General features: G+C 37.1%; 1 protein-coding gene across 1 annotated transcript in view; it reads left to right on the forward strand.

The window, feature by feature from the left end:
• Positions 1–24,293, forward strand: part of Fbn2 (fibrillin 2) — a 193,388-nt gene that overhangs the window by 71,175 nt on the left and 97,920 nt on the right. Inside the window, exons 8-11 of the mRNA XM_013015529.1 lie at positions 9,152–9,277; positions 15,410–15,562; positions 18,157–18,384; positions 19,289–19,426. Of these exons, the coding sequence (XP_012870983.1) occupies positions 9,152–9,277; positions 15,410–15,562; positions 18,157–18,384; positions 19,289–19,426 (645 nt within the window). The remainder of the gene's footprint in view (positions 1–9,151; positions 9,278–15,409; positions 15,563–18,156; positions 18,385–19,288; positions 19,427–24,293) is intronic.

Below are 24,293 nucleotides of genomic sequence, written 5' to 3' on the forward strand. Positions count from 1 at the left end.
TGAATCCAAAGCACAAATGGATTTATGTGGCTAGGAATGGTGTCATATATCTGTAATCTAGCAATGTGAGCTCTACCCAGGAAGCTCAAACAGGAGGAATAGTTTCCAGGTCAGCCAGGAGTCACATAGGAAAAGACTGTCTCAAAAGGGAAAAAGATTAAAAGAAAAGGGAAGAAAAATACAACTCTGTGTGTGTGTGTGTGTGTGTGTGTGTGTGTGAGTGTGTGTGTGTGTGTGTGTGTGTGTGTGAGTGTGTGTGTGTGTGTGTGTGTGTGTGTGTGTAAGTTAAATATCCAAATTCCACAATGCCCCTAATGATATCCACTGAAGTCAGGTCTTATTTCTCATGAACTGATTTGGTCCCAAAATTGAATTTCAGTTTCTGTTTTACAATGAATAAAAATGATTCTTTGGTGGAATAGGCCACTTCTTCCCATAAAAGAAAGAAGAATATTTTAATTGCTTACTTTATCAGACCATTCATTAACCTATGTAATTTAAATTGAGAGGAAGCAAAATTCATCCTCAGGAGATGGAATGAAATTGTACACCTGAAAACTGGCCAGCATGTTTCTTCCTTCAAGTAAAATGTATTGCACTGACGTCCTGCACACATGAATAAAACACAAGTGGATTCCAGAGGTCCTTGCATGACCCCATCTTCCAGACTATACCTTCTTTAATATTCCTTGAGCTAGTTATTCTTTCCTGGCGTATGTAGAAGGCAGGAAAAGAACATCACAGCACTGGAGTGTTTCCCTTCAATGGTGCTTTATGTGTCAGATGGTTTCTTTAAATGAATTCTGAAGAGTCTGCATCTTTGTTCTATTAACACAGCATTTTGTTTGAGATTTTTGACAACAAATGTCTTTTTTTTTTTGCTGAGGAAACTCATAGAACTTGTTGGCACAGTCTCTCTTGCTGTTGTTTCAACTCTGCTTTGATAAGCCATGGAAAACAAACTTTCTGTCTTCCAGTGAGAAATATTTGCTTTTGCTCATATTACCAAAAGTATACCAATTTTAGAATAAATAATAAAACCCACTGACTCTTTCTCAAAGAGAAAACTATGTATTACAATGGACTGCAAAGTATGAAGATTAATACATAAAACTTTTGAGATCACCAGTTCAAAAACTATGAAAATGTATTATCTTTTAAATCCTTTAATACAAAATTTGTAATACCATAACTGAGGTGACCACACAGGTTTACACACATGTATTCACACATATTTATATGTGTGTACACATGTAGCCAACAGATAGCCATGCTTAGGTTTGAATATGCACAGCTTATGCTAAAATTATTTTTATTTTACTAGTCTCAAACTTATTTTCTGTTCTCAGCACAAAGCAATTTTTTTTATTTTTACTTTTTTTTTTGTCGGTTGTGGAGCTTGAACTCTGGACGCTGTCCCTCAGCTCTTCAGTTCAAGGCTAGCGCCCTACCACTTGAGCTACAGCACCACTTCCGGTTTTCTGGTGGTTTATTGGAGATAAGAGTTTCATGGACTTTCCTGCCCGGGCTGGCTTTGAACCATGATCCTCAGATCTCAGCCTCCTGAGTAGCTAGGATGACAGGCGTGAGCCACCGGTGCCTGGCAGCAATTTTAATTTCTTTATTCTTTATGTACTATATTGAGTTTTATTTTTCTTGCCTGCAGATGACTTGCACCAATGATTATTCACTGAATATTTACTATGGGCAACAATAAAACAATACAATAACCCTTTTTAAATGAAGTATCTTATTAATTTATCACTAGAGGTTTGAATTTGGTTATTAAAATTACTTTTAACATCTTATCCTACAGGTGAAATATATGAGACACAAAGAGCCAGCTTAGTTTCTCATGATAATATAGATTAAAAAATAATAGCCAAGATGTCAAACTGGATTCATGCCAGAGCTTTGTTCTTAGAGATATTGAACAAAGATAGATGGGGGGACACACAACACACACACACGCACACGCGCACACACACACACCAAGGGATACTGCATTGAGTTGGGGAACTCAGACTGTAGAAATAGTAGGGGTACAGTTCTACCTTGCTCATTTTATTTTGGACACTAGTTTTAATTTGGTTACTAAACATTTTAAAATACATTTATCTTTAAGAAAAAGTAAAACAAGACCAGGATATGCTGTTTTACCTGTGAAGTTTGTTACAATTCTAGCAGCAAACAGTATTAGTGAGGGTGTTAGACGATAGACGTACTTATAAATTCCTTATAACAGTATCAGAACTATTTTCGACTATCAAAACAACAAACTTACAGGTAATTCATTTATTAATTTTAATTCTGGGAAGTGATTCTATTCATATGAATAAGTAACAAGTACTAAACTTAATACAATTATTTTTTGCCTGGCCTTTTTCTTATTTGTTTCTTATAGCAAAAATAGCAATAATACCACAAAATGACAGCCTAGTCTGCTTAAATTACAAAATATGCACACAGTGGATATTTTCAAAAGATAGTTGGCACCTCATATATTTACATAAAAGTATGTTAAAATATATTGCTACATGACATAAGCAAGTTTGTGAAACATTTATAAAATGTCTTTTTTAAGCTTTTGTGTGTTGACTTGCTTATACATACAGTGTTTATGAAAGGCCATTAGAAAATCTGTTATTGATATTCTAGAAGGTAGAAATTAGCTAGCTTGGAAAAGAGATTGGAGTCTTCTTATTGAGTGTTTATGTTAGGCATTGGGTAGTTTACAAATTTGGTGCAAATGTAATTAAATAGAAATTTGAAACATTTGTTTTTTATCTAAACCATTTGGGAAGTACATATGAGCAGTGGTATTTGAAGGTACTTTTTTTTTCTGTCTCATCAGTGTAAATGTCATATCTGAGAAAAAGAGAATGGCAGGGAGGAGGGAGAAACTATATAGGGTCTCTAGGCAGCAGCCTCAAGCTGACAAAAAGACAACACTAGTACTGATCACTCCCTAGCATATTGATAAGAAGTTCGCAATCTAAATCTTTTTACTTTCTTCCACCGAATGACTTCTGTTATTAAGACGTGTATTAATGCTATGACAGAGAGACAGAACAGAAAATAATGTTGTCTGATAGATCATTTCCATGAGGACTTTCAGTATAGTTTTCACTATGTCGTTTTTATTCTGACATAAGATGATGTAATTTACTAAGTCTCATGACAAGTTATCAATCCTGATGAAGGAAAGTAGAACTAGGAATTTAAGATTACACATCAGTTTTTTGTGGCTCTAAACATATTTTTACTCTTTGTCCCCTCCCAGTCTTCATCTCCTACAACCCCATTTCTCCTTGACCCTCCACCCCTGCGTACCTCACTTCCACACAAATTACAGCAAGGGACAGTTGAGACCCTTATGATTTGACTATATTTAATGACTTGACTATGTTTAGTATAACACAGTGGTCAGTAAATTGGACTTCACTAGATTCAGGGAATTTTCCCAAATGTTAAAAAATAGCATTGTTTCCCCCAGTTCCATTGTAAGTTTAAGTCCTTTTTACAAAGGTGAAAAAAAATGGTAAAATAATTGGCATGTTTCTTCCAGTTCAGCTTCTGCTGAAGATCACTGGAAAGCTTCCAAAGTACCTTCTCAGAGACATATTCTAGGTGTGTGTATGTGATAGAAAACCTACTTTCTCTGTCCTGGAAGGAAAGGATCAGATGACTACTTGGGTCTTTGCTGTTAGGAAGAACAAAACTGAAATCTGCATTTTGCTTAATTAAATTTTAGCTACATTTTGTTCCCTAAATAATTGAGCACTAATTTCAGATTTGTTTACTCAATAGCAGAACAACATTTGGGTTATAGAAAAGAAAAAAAATACTGCAGACTAAAACAAACATAAAAGCCTGATATAATACACGTATTTATGTGTACATACTTTATTTTTACTGACAAAAGAAGGGAAGATGGGAAGGAAAGAGAAAAAGAAAAGAGCAGGAACTACTCATAAATGACTGTGGCTTAATGCCTGAAGGAAATTAGTCAGCTCTAAATAGATACTACAAATTCCAGTCCCAGTTTTTTTAAATGGGGCAAACTTTCAAGGCCCTTGTGGGATACTCAAAGTACAGAGTTATGGATTGCATCTGGAAAGTAAATATTTTAGGCATTTTACAGTTTTTGTTGTAAATGTGCAAGTCTTTGTTATAAATGTGCTACAAGTCTGTGACTATAGGGCATAATCAACCATAGATGATACATGAATGAGTGAAGCAGCGTTCTAGTAAAGTTTTGTTTAAAAAGAAAACAGGCAAGGGTTGTGCTGTTCACACTCCATTTTTAATTTTTACTATTCTTCTCACCTTGTGTTTCAAGTAGTTTCACTTCAACCTAATTCTGCAGCTATTTTCTTAGTACTGGCCAGAAGATTTCCGGTGACCTATAAACAAACGTTTCTTTAATGATTACATAAGGCAAAAAATAACTAACACATGAAAACCCTGTATTTATGGATGTTATTCCTGAAAATATCATTGTCAAGAAAAAAATTTATGCTAAACTTTAAAAATAAGTGCATATATAGATATATATTAAGTAAAAAGTATTATAGATTCAATAATGTAGCAATAGATATGGAGATAGAGTCCTTAAATGTTTGTGGCTTAGGAAATGTCATTATAAGGTTTTTATTACTATTACTAGTATTGGTATTTTTAATTTTATTATTACTAATATTATTAACAATTATTACTACTCAACTGCCAAACTAGAACTCGGGATCACCCTTAACTTTGCCATGAAATTCCAAATGGAAGGATTGTTCTGCTAAGATTGTAGTATACTTAACTCTTCTTTCTTTGTAGGCCTATCTTTCTTGTCTGTAATTTGTTACCTCTGTACTTCCTGCTTTTCCTTATACCTCTGCTCTTTTGAATCTTCTTTTCTATAGGGTAAAACTGCGGTTGGTAATCTGACCATCCCTGAAATGAGGAGAGCCCAGCTTGGGGGGGAAGGAGCAGTTTTCATTGGGTGAGAGATTAGAACTCCAGAGTTGTTGGATTTGAGTGGGCATTCTGTTCCCAAGGAGATAGGGAGATCTTTGGAATCAACTCAAAGCTTTCCAGAGTCCAGAAGGAATTGGTCAAGGAGAGAATGTGCAAATGGCCATGGAAGAAGATTGTGTTTTTGTTTTTAGCCTGTCAGTTTTAAATACTTAATGCTGTATATTTTCTTAATGTGAAACTATTGGACACGTTTCTCACTTCATTTATATTTTGTGATTTCACTTTTTTAATGAGCAATGAAACACATGCTATGAATTGTTTAAGAACAAGATGACTCCAACTATGAAGGCCTTTCAGGGTCAGTGAAGGTTCCTGAAGTGTTTAGTTCCTGCCTGGGAGAATTGTCCAGATAACTTCTGGAACATAGACAGCAATTCAGTCCTGTACCCTAAGGCCACGATCTAATTATGTACTATCAATGTATCTCCATTAGCCCCGTTACAGTCTGGTCCTAATGAATCTCTTACAGAATTGGAAAGCTTCACATTCAGCCACGTTGAATGTTTTACACAGAGAATTCCCAAACATGCCTCATGTATATATATAATTCTACTACCTCCTTGTTTACATGCTGAGCCTTAGGAATAATACTTCTATACATAGACAGCCACATTTATACAACTATTTAAGATGCATACACAGAAATGTTGGTGTAATTCAATGTGTGTGCAGCCACACTTTAAATTTATACTATATTTTAAGAAAAACAACTTGTCAAAAGATTTTTTTAAAAATCAACAGAAACAAGAATAAATACAGTTCTACAGTTTTGAGCTAGTATCTTGAGTGAGCATTTTCATTGAGCTTATTTTTATCTCAGAATGGAGAGCACAGAACTTCATACTCATTTATATACTTAACTCTGTGATTGAATATGATAGATTTTATGTTCATTTGGTGCCATTTGTTTAGACAACAAAGAAGCGATTTTAATGCATCAGCTATTTGTGTATAATAAAATATCAAAATGTTTTATTTTTTTTACTACATTATGCCAAAATACATTGAACCACATTTAAGGTTTTGTAACTGTACCTTTACTGATGATTAGTGAGAAAAATGACAACAGAAAGTATTAGATTCTTACAAGTTTGCCCAGTGTAGATGGTGATATTAAATTTAGTTTTGGAATTTTCATGTTGCTGATAATTTAGGTTTTATACTACATCGGGAATTTTGGAAGGCAGGGAGGAAAGAAAATAAAGATTGCAGAAGACATGATTTTAGCTCATCACTCAGTTATATAAAATGTCCCTCTATGGAAATTTCCTAAGCATGCCATCAATTAGTCTTATTTGTCAAGAAGCTTGAAGTTTGTTCTCATGTGTGACTAAGGTATACACTTAGTGGAAAAGGTTATATATGAAGTGAATGCATTAAAATGAGTATATATGATTTGAGAAGCACACGAATACAAATATTATGCCAATACAAAGCCAAATGCTGGCTGTGCAGGAGGCTGAGATTTGACAGGCCTAACAGGAAAGTCTGTGACACTCCTACCTTCTGTTAAGCAACAAAAACAAAAACAAAAAAACCAAACAAACCAAAAAAACCCCCAAAACAACAACAACAAAAAATCAAGTGGAGATGTGGCTCAAGTGATAGGGTGCTAGCACATTCTCCTGGCTCAGGAATCACTTTGAAATGACTCATGACCTAATCAAGCTGAAGACTCAAGGATGAAAAAGAAGATGTGTTGAAGAAAGTTGAAGATGTGCTTTTCTTCTTAGCAGAGAGTCACGGGCAAGACAGTACCTTTTCTATGTCCAGTCCGACTTGTAGCCATTTTGCCCTTCTCAGGAAAAGCAGCTTAAGGATGATGTCAGAATCACAGAGCAGGGCACAGGTAAGATTATCTCAGAAACTGAACATTGCCTTAAGCCAATGCTGAGGTCTATGTTGCTTCTGGACTTTGGATTGACAGCTATAAAATTGCCATTTGGAGTCAGGTTTTTGAACATTCAAATACCAAACATCCAACTTCAAGGGGAGGTGGGCAAAGAAACTAGGTGTATAGAATATTTAAACAATCAGGTTGGTTAAAATCACTTTTTCCCATGAACAGATTGTCATACTCCTAGCTGAAGTAATTTGTGCTTTACATTTGTCCATATGATCCATCTAAACTTGATTATGACAGATGGCCTTTAAGAAATAATATAGAAAAGATATAAAATGCATGCAGTCTCTAAACATGAATGTTAATACTAAATTTAAACATATATATGCATATAGACATTGAAATAGAAGGTATTTGATCAGTTTTTTTAACTTATCTTTTTACTTGAGATGAGGACACCTAGCCCACAAACACTTGAAAAAGATTCCAAATTTTTATTACGCAATCCTTAATCGTTTATATGTAATTACTTTTGTTTTTAAAGTTCCAATTCTAAATACATAAAGATTTTTGTAAAATAAAAGTTACCACAAAAACTTGAAATTTAATATCATTTCTTGTTTCCTCTCTATCCCAGATAATTCTTCCCTAAAAAAAGAAAGTATCAGACAGCAATCAATTTTCTATATTTTCTGTTGTCTAGAAATGTGTTTAGGAAAGAAAATGCCAGGGAATGGAAGTTAACGTTTACATGAAGGACTTGAACTCTCCTAATTTTTAAGAATTTGGATCAGTCCTAGGCTCAAACTCCTGGATTATCGGTATAATATTAGCTATTAAGAGAATAAAGAAACAAGTTTTAGATGTTCACTTCTGTGCTGGTCACTGTCTTGGCAGCATTTGCTTTGTGGTTCTCTTCCCTGACCTGTTTACTTGTTGATTATAGTACCTCTGTTCCAATTTCATGTCTGTGCTAACTCATGTCGATTTTACCATGATGCACTTTGCTGAGAAAGCACACAGGTGGGAACTCTTTTACCTTATGACACATTTGCTCCCTGTGGAGTCAATGTATGTTAGAATTCTGACTGCTCGTGGGAATTGCTAGATTTGGATTTATTAATTCAACATTAATAAATTTAGCACAGGGTCTCAAAGGAAGATATTATTTCAGAGAATGTATGAACCTGGCAACATTGCTAAAAGAGCACAAAGCATTCTAATACTGATCGGGAGTGACTCAGAAGAAAAAGAGTAAACCAATAGCGAAATGAGTTTAATTTTTTTGCATTTATAATAATTATGTTATTATTCCTATATTTAATTTGATATATTCTAAAACAGTGTACAACTAAGGAGAAAAAACCTTTAAAAAAAAGAAGTGAAAAGCTCTCATTTCTTTTGACTTTCAAATAATTATCTATTTGTGTGGTTTATAATTGTTCCCTGTGTTCATGGGTCTTTATTGTTGCTGTTTCTTTACAAAGATTGCCAACAAGCCCCCGTGGCAGACTGGATTTTCCTCTCAATGGCTCATTTCCTTTTAGTCTTGTTAGCAATTAGCTCCCAGTGTACATGATTGCAGTTTTGTTTGGTTTTCTACCTCTCTCTCTGGTAACTGGATTAGAAAAGAAGTATGTGAAAGCTTGTATGAATGGTCAGGTATTATGCTTTAGGGGAAATGTAAGAGAACGCAGACCTCTCATTAATGGGAAAGGAAACAGACAATTCCCAGCATTGGGAAGCTGTATGATGGATCAGTGCAGATAGGAATACCGGACTCTTCTCAATCTTCCACTTTTCCCTTTACCATGGTTCTGTGTTTTTAAATCCAAAACAGCTTCCTGAAGTCCAGTGGGGTGGAGAGAGTGTGAGCTAGTTGGCACTCTCCATCGATTCATATATGTGTGAAAATTAGCTAAAAATTTTCAAGTGTACTTTTTCATATTTTCAAAGGTAATCATGCATGCATTTTCTTGAAGTCTCTAATAGGGTAAATTCCCTAGTGGATGTAAGATGGAATCTAAAACATCGACATCTTATTTCCAATGTAAATTGCATTGGGGGGAGAAAGGATATAGAGTTTTGCTTTGGTTGGCCTTGTTTTATGGCCACGGGAGGTGACTTTCCACCCAGTTCCCATAGAGATGTGTGAGAAATTCTTCAGTGCCTGAAACTAGAGTATCTTCAGAGTTACATGATCTGACCTAGTCAACCATGAGCGCTTTATTTAATGAAGGCCTTTCTCAATTATCTTCTCCTTCTGCCCTTGATTAGACATAGATGAATGCAGCGCCATTCCTGCAATATGTGAAACTGGTGAATGTTCCAACACCGTGGGAAGCTATTTCTGTGTTTGTCCACGTGGATATGTAACCTCAGCAGATGGCTCTCGGTGCATAGGTATGTCTTGTAGTTTGAAGGGAAAATACACTGCTTCTTTATCATGACAGAACAGCCCAAATAGGTATGAAAATGGCACCAATTACAAAACCACTGGGGAAATGGCTGAAAGTAATAAACGAATGGTGTGGCTGTGGAGGGACTAACAGACCAGGTACTCTTGGCAGACTTCAGTTTCCGATGCCATCTGGGTTTGTCTCGTGTTATCAGAATCGCTTTGGGGACAAAGATTTCCTCAGGACATGTTGGGTAACATAAAATGCTGTGTTACCAAAACACAAGAAAGATTTTTAAAAATCTGCTTTGGGAGACAGAATGTAGCAATTAAAGGGTTTAATTTTTTATTATGGTTGTTGCTAAGAATCGTAAGAGTGATCAGCATCTTATTTACTTTGTTTATTCTAGAAAGAGCAGTTGTTCCAAAAAAAGAATTGACCCTCTAATTTTGTGCTTTAAGCGTGTCCAACTAAAGCCCAGTAGACTTTCTTGCATTGTCTCCTTTGTTTGGAAAGATGAAACAGTGCCTGTGGTGATGACATAAGGAAGCTTTAGACTTACGTTAACAATAACGCATGCTCATGGTATGGTGAGCTTTCCTTTCAGTCCATTTCTTTTTTGGGGAGACTGGTGGTACTGGGATTTGAACTTGCACCTGTAGACTGGCACTTGAGCTATATACTTCTAGCCCTTTTGCTTGGCTTAGTTTTCAAATAGCACCTCATGTTTTTGTCAAGGCTGCCACAGATTGCCTGCAATGCTACTGGCATGACAGGCATGTACTAATTAATCCTGGCTTGTTGGTCAAGATTAGATTTCTGTAATTTTTTCCTTGGGTTGGCATCTGACTATCAGTCTCCACCTTCCAAGTAGCAGGGATTACAAGCATGAGCCACCCTGTCTGTACTCATTTGTCTTTTTGAGCATTAAACCTAATCAATTCCAAGTGGACAAAAGACAAAAAGAGAGGGAGAATGCTTACCATTCTCTTTAGGAGCACTGACCATTTGTGTAATACAAAAATCAGAAAAATGAACTTGGTGATGCTTAGAGATGCTTTACTAGATGTGAGCAATGTGGGCAGTAAGCCAGTTGACTAGGAAGCAATGACCTAAGCACTCTGAAGGACATTATTGATGATGTCAGGTGATTGGCTTATCAGATGGCAATAGAGAATCACAAATGTAAGTGTGAAGTCTCAGGACACCAATAAAATGTGGACTGAACTCAGTTGAGAAAATATAATCATATGACTGGCTAACTATGGTCATCTAGCAATGGGTAGTGCAGATGCTGCCTTCAGAATACCACATTGTCATAATAAATAATAGTGAAAGAACAATAAGAGAAATAATGGAAGAAACAGAGGGAATGGTACTAAAATTAAGAGCTGTCACCTACAAAATTTATGCCATGAATACAACATGGAACATCCCCATTATTTCAGAGCAAGTTACTGATCTCTACTTCATTGACTTCAATTATGTGTTTGGTAAAACATTTCAAATTGTTGTTGATGTAATTAGCAGTAGAAGGAAAAGAAATATATGTTCCCACTAGACCAAGATTTAATGGGGTCTTTTTCTAGAAGAAGATCTTTGATTTGTCATTATGTTGTTACAGCCTCTGTATTGCCTTGGTTTGTGTATTATATGAGGTCTTTAGACTTCACTTGAGACATTCCAGTACTTTAGAACCAGGTCCAGCCTGTGTCAACTCAGCTTACTACCTGGGACCTCACCCTCATCTCCTGCTGCACTCAGCCACACCCCATGCCTTTGCCCATATGTTCCCTTTGTCTGTAGCATCTTCATTCCCCTGTCTGGGATTCCCCCATCCTGTCATTCCGCCTCATTTAGGTACTGTTTTTCTTTGTAATTATGCCTTCCTAGTACGAATTTTGGGGGGGGGAACAGAATTAATTCTTCTATCCTTCTATCCTTCTGTTTTCCATTTCCATTTCAGTACTCATTTTCCTGCCTGTGTACTTGTGCTTTTCTCATTGTCCAAAAAGGGAACTTCTGCATTGTGAGCTTGAGCCTCATACAATATCTTACTCAGATCTCATGCTCAGCAGATTTTTCCTGATTGAATAGGAAAATGAACTAATGGATTCAAGAGCTTCCTGTTAGTTAATACCTGCTTGATGTTGTTGGACATTTTACTGGACATGAGATGTGGCGCTGGGTTACTTATAGGCCTGGATACTTAGAAGGAAGGAGCTGAATTTAGATCCAAAAGCTGATTCTTGAGCTAGCCAGAGGTCTTATCCACTTCTATGTCAATTTTCTTACCCCTAGGAACACAGGAAAGTCCCACCCCAAAGGGGCGAATGATTCTCAGAAATTACAAAGCAATGTAACAGCTTGATTTTTTTGAATAAGTATGTGTTCCATATGTGAGAAAAAATAAATCTAACATTTTAATGTGTAAGAGATCGTTTTGATTTTCAAAATGTATTTTCTTAGGGTGAATTTATTTATGATTGAATTCTGTGTCATGGATATTCCTTTGCTGTTTATTTTGTAACTCCACACTGTACATACTGATGATAATGAGTTGGATGAACTCAAAGCTTGTTTTGAATGTGAAGCTTTATTCTGGATGTAGTATATGCTGAATATCACTAATTCCTTGTTTTAGTTCATATCCATATACAAAAATCAATAAACTCGATCATTTTTCTATGTGTAGAAAAAGAGTTTCGTACAGAAGGATAGCTTATAAAATGGGACAGTCTTTCCATCTTATTGCATGTTAAATAAAAAGACAAGATTCTTGAATTAGTTTTAGCTAGTCTGTTAATCGTCCTTTTTTTTTTTTTAAGTTTGTGCCAGTGCTGGAGCTTGCACTCAGGACTTAGGCTCTGTTTATGAGCCTCTTTGCTCAAGACTAGTACTCTACCACCTGAGCCAGAGCTCTGCTTCTTACTAGATACTTGGAGATAAGTCTCACAGAATTTCCTGCCTAGGCTGGCTTCAAACTGTGACCCTCAGATCTCAGCCTCCTGAGTAGCTAGGATTATAAGCATGAGCTAACAGCAGCTGTCTATTAAACAACTTTTAAAGAGCTTTTAAAAGCCTATCCTAGATTTTAAGAGTTAAGGTTGGTCACTATGCTTTTACACCTATGATCCCAACTAAGCTAGAGATGGAGATTGGGAGGATCATGACTCAAGGCAAGCCTTGGCAAAAGTTAGCAAAACCATTCTCAGTACAAGCTTGACATGGTGGTGCATGCCTGCATCCCCAGTTCCTTGGGAGATTAGAGAGGAGGACCATAGTCAGAGACTAACCCTAGGCCCAAAATGAAAAAGACTACTTGAAAAGTAGCTAAAGCATATCAGGAATGAGGTATGACTCAAATGGTCAAACTGTTTAGGATGTGTGATGTTTTGAATTCAAATTCCAGCACTAAAAATAAAATTAGATAAGAATAAATAAGAATCAGAGCATAACCAAACATGTTTTCCTTGTAATGAAATGACTTAATGATCCTGTGTTTTTATGAGACGCCCTTGTCATTACCATTCTTGTTTATATTTTGAGGTAGCCGTTCACTGTGTTTCACAGGTTAGCCTGAGACTCTCTGTGTGGTCAGGCTGCCTTTGAACTTTGATCCTCCTGTCTCAGTCTCCTCAGTGTTGGGTTTGCAGGCATGCACTATCTGAACTGGCTTCCCTGGCATTGATCATGTTTAATTTCCATGAAGGACACAGTTACAGCCAGCTATAGTTAGTAGATTTACAAGCAGCACAGAGCACACTGCATGCAGGATACGTTACCTGCCATTATTTTGTATGTAGCCATAAAGGATCCTAAATAGAGGATTCCAAAGTGTCAGGTAACAGGTTCAGCTTAGAAAATGAAATGAAGCATTTAGAAATTCTTACGATAGTCAGATGTTGCCACATCAGATGTTACAACAGTTTCAGTGTGCAGACTTACCTTGTAGTGTTTTGGGGATAACAAAACCTGAAAACATCATGTGAAAAATATAGACAAGAGGAAGTTGAGGAAGTAAGCAACTGCTAAATAATTTTCAGGTACTAGATATCATTAGTTATAAAAACAAAAAAGAGAAAGAAAAGAAAAGCAGGATGCCAGTGGCTAGTGTCTGTAATCCTAACTGCTTAGGAGGCTGAGATTGAAGGATCATGATTTGAAGCCAGCCTGAGCAAGATAAATCATGAGACTCTTATCTCCAATTAATCACAGAAAAATCTGCAAGTGGCACTGTGCCTCAAGTGATAGAGTACTGGCTTTGAGCAAAAGGAGCTCAGGGACAGCTCAGGCCTGGAGTTCCAGCCCTAGAGTTCAAGCTCCAGGACTGGCCAACAACATAAACAAAACACACAAAAACCCCAAAAGTAATAGGCCCAGTTATTATAATTAAAATCCATAAGAGATGGACAGTTAACTAACACCTTGAAAAATGGGTAGGAGCTAGATGAATGAAAGGAGGAAGGGCAGGCGTGTAAAGAGAACAGTGTGACCAAGACAGGGTGCCAGAAATGTTCTGGATATGGTGGCAGAATTTGGGGAAGAGAGCTGAGTGAATGACTGGATGTGACATGAGAAGAATGGGTTAGGATTGAGACTCTGTGGCTGCGGTTCTTGCTGTCCTGTCTGATATTTAGTGCCCGTCAAGATTTATAAGCAGGACGAGAAAATCCATGGGTCAGGGTGTAGTACCATGTATATAAAAAATGACGCTCATCACACAATGACATTATGTGATGGTCATAGCATTTTTATCAGTAGCATGATACAGAATGCTCAGTATAGTCCGCTCACCATTATGTATGGGATGCTAGGTGTTGATTGCATGTGCACCTGTATATTTGCGAACAAGCATCTGAAGGAGAAGCTAGAATATCGAACAAAGATTTGCTAAGAGCAGGAGAGGGAGGCAGCATGAAACTTTGTAATGAATGGTGAGTTAACTTTAACTTCACAGTTACATAAAAGATGACCAGTGAGTTAGAGACGTGTGTTGTGATGGAGAAAGAAAGTAGCCTAGAAAGGGTTAGGGGCAGTGAGGAAGAAATGCTGCACTATTTTGAAGGAACCCCATGTTGTTATGATTCTTCTGTTCTCCTAATTCAGTTATTCTTGACTAATGTGAATGAAGCCTGCACGAAAATATTAACAAGAGCAGGCATCTACAGACTTAATCACGGGGACTCAGACCAGAGCTAGACCATCTGCGAGGAGACAGAGGAGAGGCCATGCAGGTCTAGTGACAGTACAGACAATGTGGTCATTGGCCCAGAGTTTAGTGTCACTTGTGGCTGACCTGGACTGACTTCTGGGTTTCTAGACTGAACTCTTCATTTTATGATGAGCAAAGCTCATTCAACAGGAGGTATATTATTTCAGAATACAGTCCCCAACTTTTACCAAGTTTTCATCATGTTGTTGAATTAACCATTAATTCTCTTAAATCATGTTTAGATTAAATGGCTTGCCATTTAAACAACACTAATCAGTGTGCCATCGTTTTGTTTCAAGACAGGCTTCAATGTTAATTGGAAGAGATGAACTGCTTCCTCTTTCTCAGTGGCTCTAAATCAGAACCTTGTAAATCTTGTTCAGGCAATTCAGCAAAGGTGGTAGGAGATGAGGAAAGGGATAGATGAAAAGGTCTATAAAGAATAGTAGGACTTCGGATCTAGTGGACCTGACAGACATCTACAGAATATCCCATCAAATAGCTACAGAATGCCCAATTATTAAGAATCTATAGAATTTCCTCCAAATTTTACCATATTTGTTGTCTTAAACATAAGAAAATTAAAATAACTCTTTGTATTTTATCAGAGCACAGTAAAAATCAACAGCAAGAGGAATTACAGAAAACACACAAACACATGTAGATTGAACTTTTAAGTGGTTGCTGAATCATCAGGGAAATGAAAAATTCCTAGAAGGAAACAAAAAAACCACTGGAATCTGTGGGATGCAATAAAGCAGTTCTAAGAGGGAGAACTGTAGCTGTAAATGGCTACATTAAAAATCAGAGTGGTGTCAAATAAGCTAACAATACACTGACTCATTTCTAATGTGTGAAATTATACTGTCAGAACCCGGGGGGTAATTCTGCCATGTCTTTCGTTTTATTTTCTGGGTTCAGATCAGAGAACAGGCACGTGTTTCTCAGGCTTGGTGAATGGTCGCTGTGCACAGGAACTTCCGGGAAGAATGACGAAAATGCAGTGCTGCTGTGAGCCGGGCCGATGCTGGGGTGTGGGGGCCCTTCCTGAGGCCTGTCCTGTCCGAGGGTCTGGTGAGTGGCAGGCCGCTGCCGGTCTCAGGAGAATGCGTTAAGAAAAGAAGTAGGGACTTCTTGAAGTCAGTTTTTATTTTGTTAGTATCGTCAGTAACTTGAGAAATTTTGTTAAGGATTGGCATGTGTTTGATGTGATCAATTTTGATAATCCCCATTTTAGTATCATCTGACCGATTTCTTCTGAAAATGAATTATTTTCAAAAAAGTCATTAGAGCACTGAAATTGGAGCTCAGGGCCTTGCATTAGATGGACTTGCTTGAATAGATGGCACTCACACTGAGTCAAGCCTCCAGCTTTGCTTTTGACTCGTTTTAGAGATGGAATCTCATGGATTTTTCTGCCTTGGCTGGCCTCAAATGATCATCCTCCAGATTGAAACCTCCTGTGTAGCTAGGATTACAGGTGTGAACCACTGACAGGATCAGACTTCAAATCTCTTCTTTTAGCTGAGTGCTTTAAATACTTTTTTTTTTTTTTTTTTTTGCTAGCAGTGCTAGAGTTTGAACTTTGCGCCTCATACTTGTTAGACTGGTGCGATACTACTGATCCATACCATCAAGCCCGTTTACCACTGGCTCTTTTTTGGATAGTTTCACCACCCCTAGATGCACATTTGAGCCACTATCTACTTACTTTAGTCTTCCACATGTCTGAGATTACAGGCATGCACCACTGTTTCTAGCTTATCTCCATGGAAACAAAATCTTAGACTTTTCTGCTTAGACTGGCATGCAACCATAGTTCTCTTAGTCTCAGCCTTTCACATTGCTTAGAATAACAGATAGATATCAATCATTGTGCCCAGCTCTGAATTGAGAATGGGTTTTTGTGAGCTTTTTTACCTGGACTGGCTTGAAATGCAAACCTCCCATTCTCAGCCTACCAAGTAACTAGAATTACAGGCACAAGCCAATATCACTTAGCCTAATGCTTGTTCTGTTTATTTATTTGGTACTACTGGGGGTTGAACTTGGGACCTTCTGTTTGCAAGGCAGGTGCTCTGCCATTTGAACAATACTTCTAGGTCCTTTTTTTTCCTTTGGTGACATTTCACTTTACGCACAGGACAGTCTGAGCTGTGCTCTTTGTCCGTAGTGCTGGTGCTACACACCATTGTGCCCGGCCACAGTGCTTCCTCCATTGCCCGGATGACAGTCACCTAACCCCACACCCAGTCACTGAGTGAGGTGGAGTCTCCCCATACTAGCCTTGAACCAAGATCTCCAATCTCTGCCATCCTACTGAGCTTTCATATCTCTGAATGAATACCCATAGTGTATGGTGCTCAAATGGCTGTAAAACCTTTCCTTCTCATGAGTTTGAAATTAATCTTTCTAATCTTCGCTACATTAACTTCCTTATGAATGAATCTATATTGAGAAATTACCTGAGCATGAATTATCAGTAACTTGTCTTGTTACACATAGAACATCATTAACAACATAGAAAATTTTTCATCATATAAATTATATTGGTATGTTTTAATTTTGATTTATAAAATCATAAAATGATTTAAAGTTTTTAAATATAAAGATATATACTTTTCCTGGCACCAGTAGCTCACACCTGTAGTCCTAGGTACACAGGAGGCTGAGATTTGAGGATCATAGTTTAATTCACACACACACAAGACATATAGCTTTATATACTCATATACTCTTATTATGGATAAAAAGGACAGATTTTTCTTTCTAAATCACTAAGCTGATAAACCAAAATCGGTTAGTTGAAAAAGGAAAGTTATTCCCAGATAGTAAAATAAATTTGCAATCGTCTGCTTCCAGTTGTAATATATAATCAGTGACTTTTATTTTTCTCAATATAATGCCCTAATTCTGTAAGTAGTTATGGAAATCAAACAGTTTCTATACCTGTTTCTCTTAAACTAAGTTTGATAGTTACACAAATAAAAGATGGATTTTAAGCTTACTCAGGATATTGTCTACTATTGAAATACACATTAGAAAAATATTCTGTGGGCTGGGAAGGTGGTTCAGTGGTAGAGTGCTTGCCTTGCATGCATGAGGCCCTGGGTTCGATTCCTTAGCACCACATAAGCAAAAAGAAAAAAGCCAGAAGTGGTGCTATGGCTCAAGTGGTAGAGCACTAGCCTTGAGCTGAAGAGCTGAGGGACAGCTCCCAGGCCCAGAGTTCAGGTCCCATTACCAGACCCCCCAAAAAATATTCTGGAAGTACATTAAAATGTAGTCCTTTAAACAGAAGAAAAAAGACAGAAAAAATATGTACATATAATACTGGTGAGAATTCAGGCAAAAGCAAGCATATAGAATGAATTATCTAAAGTTAATTTCTTGCATTATTACTTATGTCTTGAATTTTATGAGTTATACTTAGGATAATAAAATTAAAATGCACATCTAAATGATTATGTCACTCAGTTAAAAATGTTTTTAAAATGAATGTCCCTTTTCTTACAAGTGCCATTATTGAGGATATTTACCAAGGTAATAACTTGTTTATTTGTATTGTGTACATCAGGTGAACTAAACTGAGCTCTTACCATATACAGCGGCTTTTCCTGTGAGGAAAGAAATGAATTCGGGTTTGAGCCAACCTTCTTTTCTTCTAGAGGAGCACCGCAGACTGTGCATGGAGGGACTTCCAATGGGAGGGATTCCAGGGAGTGCTGTGTCCAGACCTGGAGGCTCTGGTGGGAATGGCTTCATTCCACATGGCAATGGCTACGGCCCAGGAGGCCCCAGCTTCCTCCCCGTCCCTGGGGGCAACGGCTTTTCTCCTGGTGTTGGCGGAGCTGGCGTGGGGGCCGGAGGACAGGGGCCCATCATCACTGGACTGAGTATGTGCTCACATTTCTTCCTTAGTCCTTTGTTTTCTCTCTCAAGGGATATAGAAACAGATACTTGTTCTTATGTAGATGTGTTTGTGTATGTGTGTGTAGGTGTATACTCCTTCAGTGTCTGAAGTGAACTAGAGTTAGGAACATGTAGAAGGAAATTATTTTTTCTGTTTTGTAAGCTTTCTGCTAAATTGGAAAATAGGATATGTGGCTGAGGCTCTCTGAAAAATACAAATGAAAGCCTGGTAATTCTCCAACCTAATTGACACCAGTGAAAAGTATATTTGGGGTTCCAATTGGATTTTATTTGATCTGTTTCAGCTGCCCCATTCCTATATCTCGTGAATTATTTTTAACTGAGATAAGGTAAATTCTGCTCTGTGCCTAACCAAACACTGGAATGCACACGCCTTTCCTCTCTCACCCTCTTTTTGTTAAATTGCTTAAGAAATCAAGATCTTTCAGCTTCAAACCAGAGTTGGCATTTGTGTGCTTGACATTCAAGTTCACTCTTGAAAAGCACTGCTCTTGTTAATAATATTTAATGATGTCCTGCAGTGCTATGTTTATTCTTTTTGGCAAGTCGCCTATTTACAATAACAAAATATTCAGCTAGTTACAAAAAAGAAATGGAAAGCACTCAGTGTAGTGTAGAGCATTCCTGAAATTTTAAAAAGACATTATAGAATTGGTTTCCATATGTGTAACTGAAAAGCAACTTGCAGCCATGTGTCCCAAGAATAGTTTCAGATCTCCGCATTTAAAACTAGTAAAATGTGAAGTGATGCAGCCTTTTGGTAGAGACTTGGTTAACTTACCACTAAAGAACCTTTTGAAAGTCAGCTCTAAGAAAAGTAATGCATCTTGCAATGGTTAATACTACTTGTGCTTTAATTTCCCTTAGCAATTCTCAACCAGACAATAGATATCTGTAAGCATCATTCGAATCTTTGTTTGAATGGACGATGCATACCTACTGTTTCTAGCTACCGATGTGAATGCAACATGGGTTATAAGCAAGACACAAATGGAGATTGTATAGGTGAGTGATTCTTTAATCCTTTCAAATTTTTGCTCATTTGTTTTGTTTGGAAGTACTGGTGTTTGACCCCAGGGCCTCACACTCTTGCCGGGCTGGCATTCTGCCACTTAAACCATGCCTCCAGCTTTGCCTTTTCTGGTTATTTTGGAGATAGAGTGTTAGCTGACATTTTTGTTCAGGCTGGCTTCCAACCACGATTTTGTAGATCTCAGTGTCTTGAGTAGTTAGGGTTTTAGGCATAAGCCATGGGCACTCAGCTAGAATACATGTATAATAATTGTTTTCTCTCTTTCTACTAATCTTAGCTTCTGTGTCAGTTCTGAGATGGTTTGCCCTTGTTTGACTTTATCTCCTCAGTATAGTTTTTCTTTTTCCTTTTTCTCTGAATAGCTATTGACGGGAAACTATTGTGATTTTTCCTTTTCTGAATATTTTATATCTTGGCATTCCTGTCAGTATTCTGGGATATATTAAGTTACTGGTAGTTTTCTCTGCGCTTATTTACAAGGAGTACTAGATGGGACTGGAGCAGTGTATAGTCCTTAGTTCATGATTTCCCACTAGTGAGGCGTGATCTTCTAGTGTATTCTGTCTCTCCAATGCCCCAAGTAGTTCTACAGCTGGCTGTCTAGAAGAGGCACCATTTCTGTCCCCATGTAGTAGCCAGGAACTCTTACCTCTGACATTTTTTTTAATAATTCCTCTTTCTTTCTTCGGTGAACTTACTCAAATGCATGGGTTTTACTGGACACTTGAAGACAAATTTTCTGTGCTTCCAATTTCTCATTCAGTGCAACTCTTCCTGTCTGCTATGCTTCTGCAAATATAAGGTGACTTGAATCTAAACTGGGTTCTATCTCCTTTACTCTAGAAGCTTACTTCATGCTACCTGGGCTTTCCCTTCTTGCATCATGTCTGTAAACTCCCTTCAATCTCTAGCTGAAGTAGCTATAGAATCTACTACATTGCTCCTAACTCTCGGGGACCTGTGTTCTTTGATAACATGACCAGGTTTCTTCATATATGCTGTCATGTGATTGTGTATTTCAAGAAAAAGGATGGTAGCTAGAGAATATTTCTATTTTTTTTTCAATACGAAGAAAGAAAGACGAGCAATGAACAAAGTGTAAATGCCCAGGTCAGAGGACAACTTTTTTTTTAATAATAAGTTCAGATTATGACAACAGTGATACCGCAAATGACAAACTGTAGAACAACAATGTTATAGGCTGATCAGTAGGACCTATCAACAAATTAATTGTGAAGAGTTAGAAAATAAAAGACTGCAGTAATTATTCAAGTTCCCAGCTTAGCAAAACTACGTAGACTGTATTATCATTAGCATATGAAATAGTCAGTTGGGAGGAAATCATTGCTAACTGGCTTTGGACACAATGTCTCTTGGGTATCAGACATTTGACTATATAGATTTAACCCTGAAGAGCAGTCTTCTAAAGTTACAGACTTGGAAATCAATAACATACAGGTGAGTGTCAGAAGACTGAATATTATCATGGTGGCTAAACAACTGGAAGAGGGAAATAATATCAGTAGTACTTCCATTGGAACTCTGTTGAATAGAACAAAAACATTTAAGATCTGTAAAGAAAACTTTGTATGCCTATTGGAGAAATAGAAAAATATGGTTAATGCCACTAAAGCTACATATGGGGACACTTTAAAGACAAAAGGCATAAGACATGGTGAAATGCAGCAGAGAATCAAATGAAGTGAGGACAAAGATCTAGACTTTGTTGTTAGTTGGAGTTTGATGATCTTTTAAGAATGGTTTTAGAATAATGGTAATTAAATCATTTTGAGGTTATTCTTCTGTTTATTCATAGCATTACCAAATGATCATAACTATGCTTTATAGTTAGCACAACCCTAAATACCTAAATTTGGGGCTCAGGTCTTCTGTCAAAATATTAAGCAGCCAAGTACAGAGTTAGTATCATAATTTTGACAGGTTAAGCTGACAAATTCTAAATAAGTGCACTGTGATTATAAAAGGGACAATTAAACATGATGGTTGCAAAAAATTCTAAACCATGTACAGGTTTATGAAATCTGAGTGATTAAAACTAAGGTCAAGATCACTGTATGTAGTTGTACAAGTTTTCACCACAAACCCCTACAGAGTACCTTACAGGTCCTAAGTATGGACACCCTTAGGATTGTGTAATCCAAATGCCGAATTTTTGGCTTAGTTGGTACCACTGATGCTTGTCTAACTTACAGACCACCAGAATGATGGCATTATTTTTGAAACACTACAAAATCTTATATACTCATTATTACTTTATGATTTAAAATGATTCTCCTACCAGAAAAGATGATAATGAATATGTAATTATAAAATAACTGCTCTTGTACAATTAAGATTCGTTCAAACTGAAATTTGATTGTGTTTTGCTGTTAATACTTGCCATTCTTATCTCACTAACCAAAAAAATAGATGTGGGCCTGGACTATAATAGTTTCTTTTAAAAATTTATTGTTATTGTAAATGTACAGAGTGGTTACAGTTACATAGGTCAGGTAATGAGTACATTTCCTTTTGAACAGTTTTACCTCTTCCCTTATTTGGATTATAATATTTTCTATTAGCAAACCACTGTTTGTTTCATTTGTATCCAGGTTCACCTTGTTGTCACTTGGGAAACCCTTATACCATTGGAATAAAGATTAAAAAACTGCCTTTAAGGATCAGAAAGTACTCTTTGCTGTCCTGTTGCTATCCAGACTGTTTCAGCCAAGATTCTGCTAGGGAGTTAAGCCCAACAGAAACAACTGGAATGACTTTCTCAGTTCTCCCAAAAGTGATGCACAGACAATAATACTCTAGTACACAACAGATGAGTTGATTATACACAGGGAGCCCTTAGCAGGGTTAGGAACCTCCAACCATATAAGACTTTCAGGATCGTCTGGTATAGACAGGATAAACACATGCACTTCTGTGCTTCTTGTCAGCTGTGCAGAACATGTGCCAGGATTGATCATTTTGTATGGCCCACGAATGATGTCATAAATGTTCCTTAGCAAATACTTCATTCCTGCTAAAAACCCACATGACAAGTGCTATTGCCACTTTTTTTTAAACAACTCTACTCTATATGATGTTGAGATTGTGTGTCTGAAGTCAGTATGTGAATATAAACCTCAGACTTCTGCTTTTATCCTAGCACTGTTACAAATGCTTATATCCTACAAAGTTGAAACTCCACCAGACTCCGTTTATAACTATTGTAATTCATACGGAAAAAGCTTAGTGTTGATATTGGAGCACATTATTAGAAAAGATGGTTTTGATCATTGTAATCCTATTCTGTTTCTAGTGATAGCTTTAAAGCACTTTGAGTTTATGAAGAAAAAGCTATCATATCAGAAGAAGCTGAAGGTGTTTTACGTTACAGTAGCCTGGGTTAAAAGTGGTAACTATTAAATTGTGCCAATGTCTGGAGGACTAATGAGCCACAATTGCTATTTATAAACTGTTGGTAGGTATGTGTTAAACCAGCTTAACTTGAAAGCAGTAGCTGTGTTAATGGATCAAAGACAAAGAAAATCCTTACTCTCATAAGGATCACTCCTAGACCTGAAAACAATTACACTTACTGCTCATATTTTTCTTCCCTTTTCCTGAAAATTCTACTCCATAATTAAATTTTATAACTCTACTAGTGTCTGTATAAATCAAAACATGGCTAAAAATGGTTTTAAATCCAATTCAGATTATTGTACTTATAATAATAAAGAATCATTTCTTTTCCCTTGGGCCACAGGTAATCCTAGAGCCTGTGCAAACCAACACCTGATCTTTATTAATTTGATAAAGTGTCTTTCGAGGGAAAACATTCTTTCCACTCCAGTAGTTTTTGAGAATTTAGTAATTCTTAAAACCATTTAAATAATCAACATTTTTCACAGTTCCTTTATTTGTTTTTAAGACTTCAAATGCTGTCAATTTTCTTGAAAAAGCTCAGTCCCCAGTAAAAATAATAGAAGCCAGAATTCACTGAGTGGAGTAGTCAAGTGTTTCCACTCCTATAAACAAAACAAACTATTATGATCAATTGGAGGTGCTTGGAATGGGAGGCTAAGAGTTAAGAGAAGGCATGAAATATTTGTTTCAGAAGTGGCAGTGGTCATTTGCAATTCTAAAATTAACATCTGGGGTTGGGGCTGTGTGTGTGTGTGTGTGTGTGTGTGTGTGTGTGTGTGTGTGTACATCTGGGGTTGGGGCTGTGTGTGTGTGTGTGTGTGTGTGTGTTAAAGCCCTTGCCTAGCATGCAGTAGAACCTGGGTTCTATCCTCAATACTGCAAGTAAGTAAATGAAATAGAAATAAGTAAGACTTACTTAGACCTAGAAAACACACCAAAAGGAACAGATGGGATTTAAAGTCATATGGAAATGCCACTAAAGCTACATATGGGGACTTTCAAGAGAAAAGGCATGAAACATGGTGAAATACAGCAAAGAAATCAAATAAAGTGAGGACAAAGATCTATTCTACACTTTGTAGTTAGAGTTTGATGACCTTTAAGAATGGTGTATATTAATGGCAGTTATTCTAATAGCTTTTGGTAATTGGTTTCTTTCCAATGAAGAAATAAGTAAATGAATGCTTCTGTCATGTCTGTGGATTTGATCATTTCTAAGGAGCTAAGGACACAGACTGGAATGACAGCTGGATTGGCAAAAGCAGAAAGAGCCATCATAGCAGCACGCCTCTTTGAGAGTGAGCTTTCAAGGGAAGAAAAAGATCCTGAGAAGAGACCTTGTGTCTTCCCAGACAGTTTACCTGAAGAGAAGGGGGTTAGATGCCTGATTGCATGGTTTTCACTTCAACAGAGCTTTAT

The sequence above is a fragment of the Dipodomys ordii genome, unplaced genomic scaffold (genome assembly GCF_000151885.1).
Source record: "Dipodomys ordii isolate 6190 unplaced genomic scaffold, Dord_2.0 Scaffold27, whole genome shotgun sequence".
In the NCBI taxonomy this organism is placed as follows: Eukaryota; Metazoa; Chordata; class Mammalia; order Rodentia; family Heteromyidae; genus Dipodomys; species Dipodomys ordii.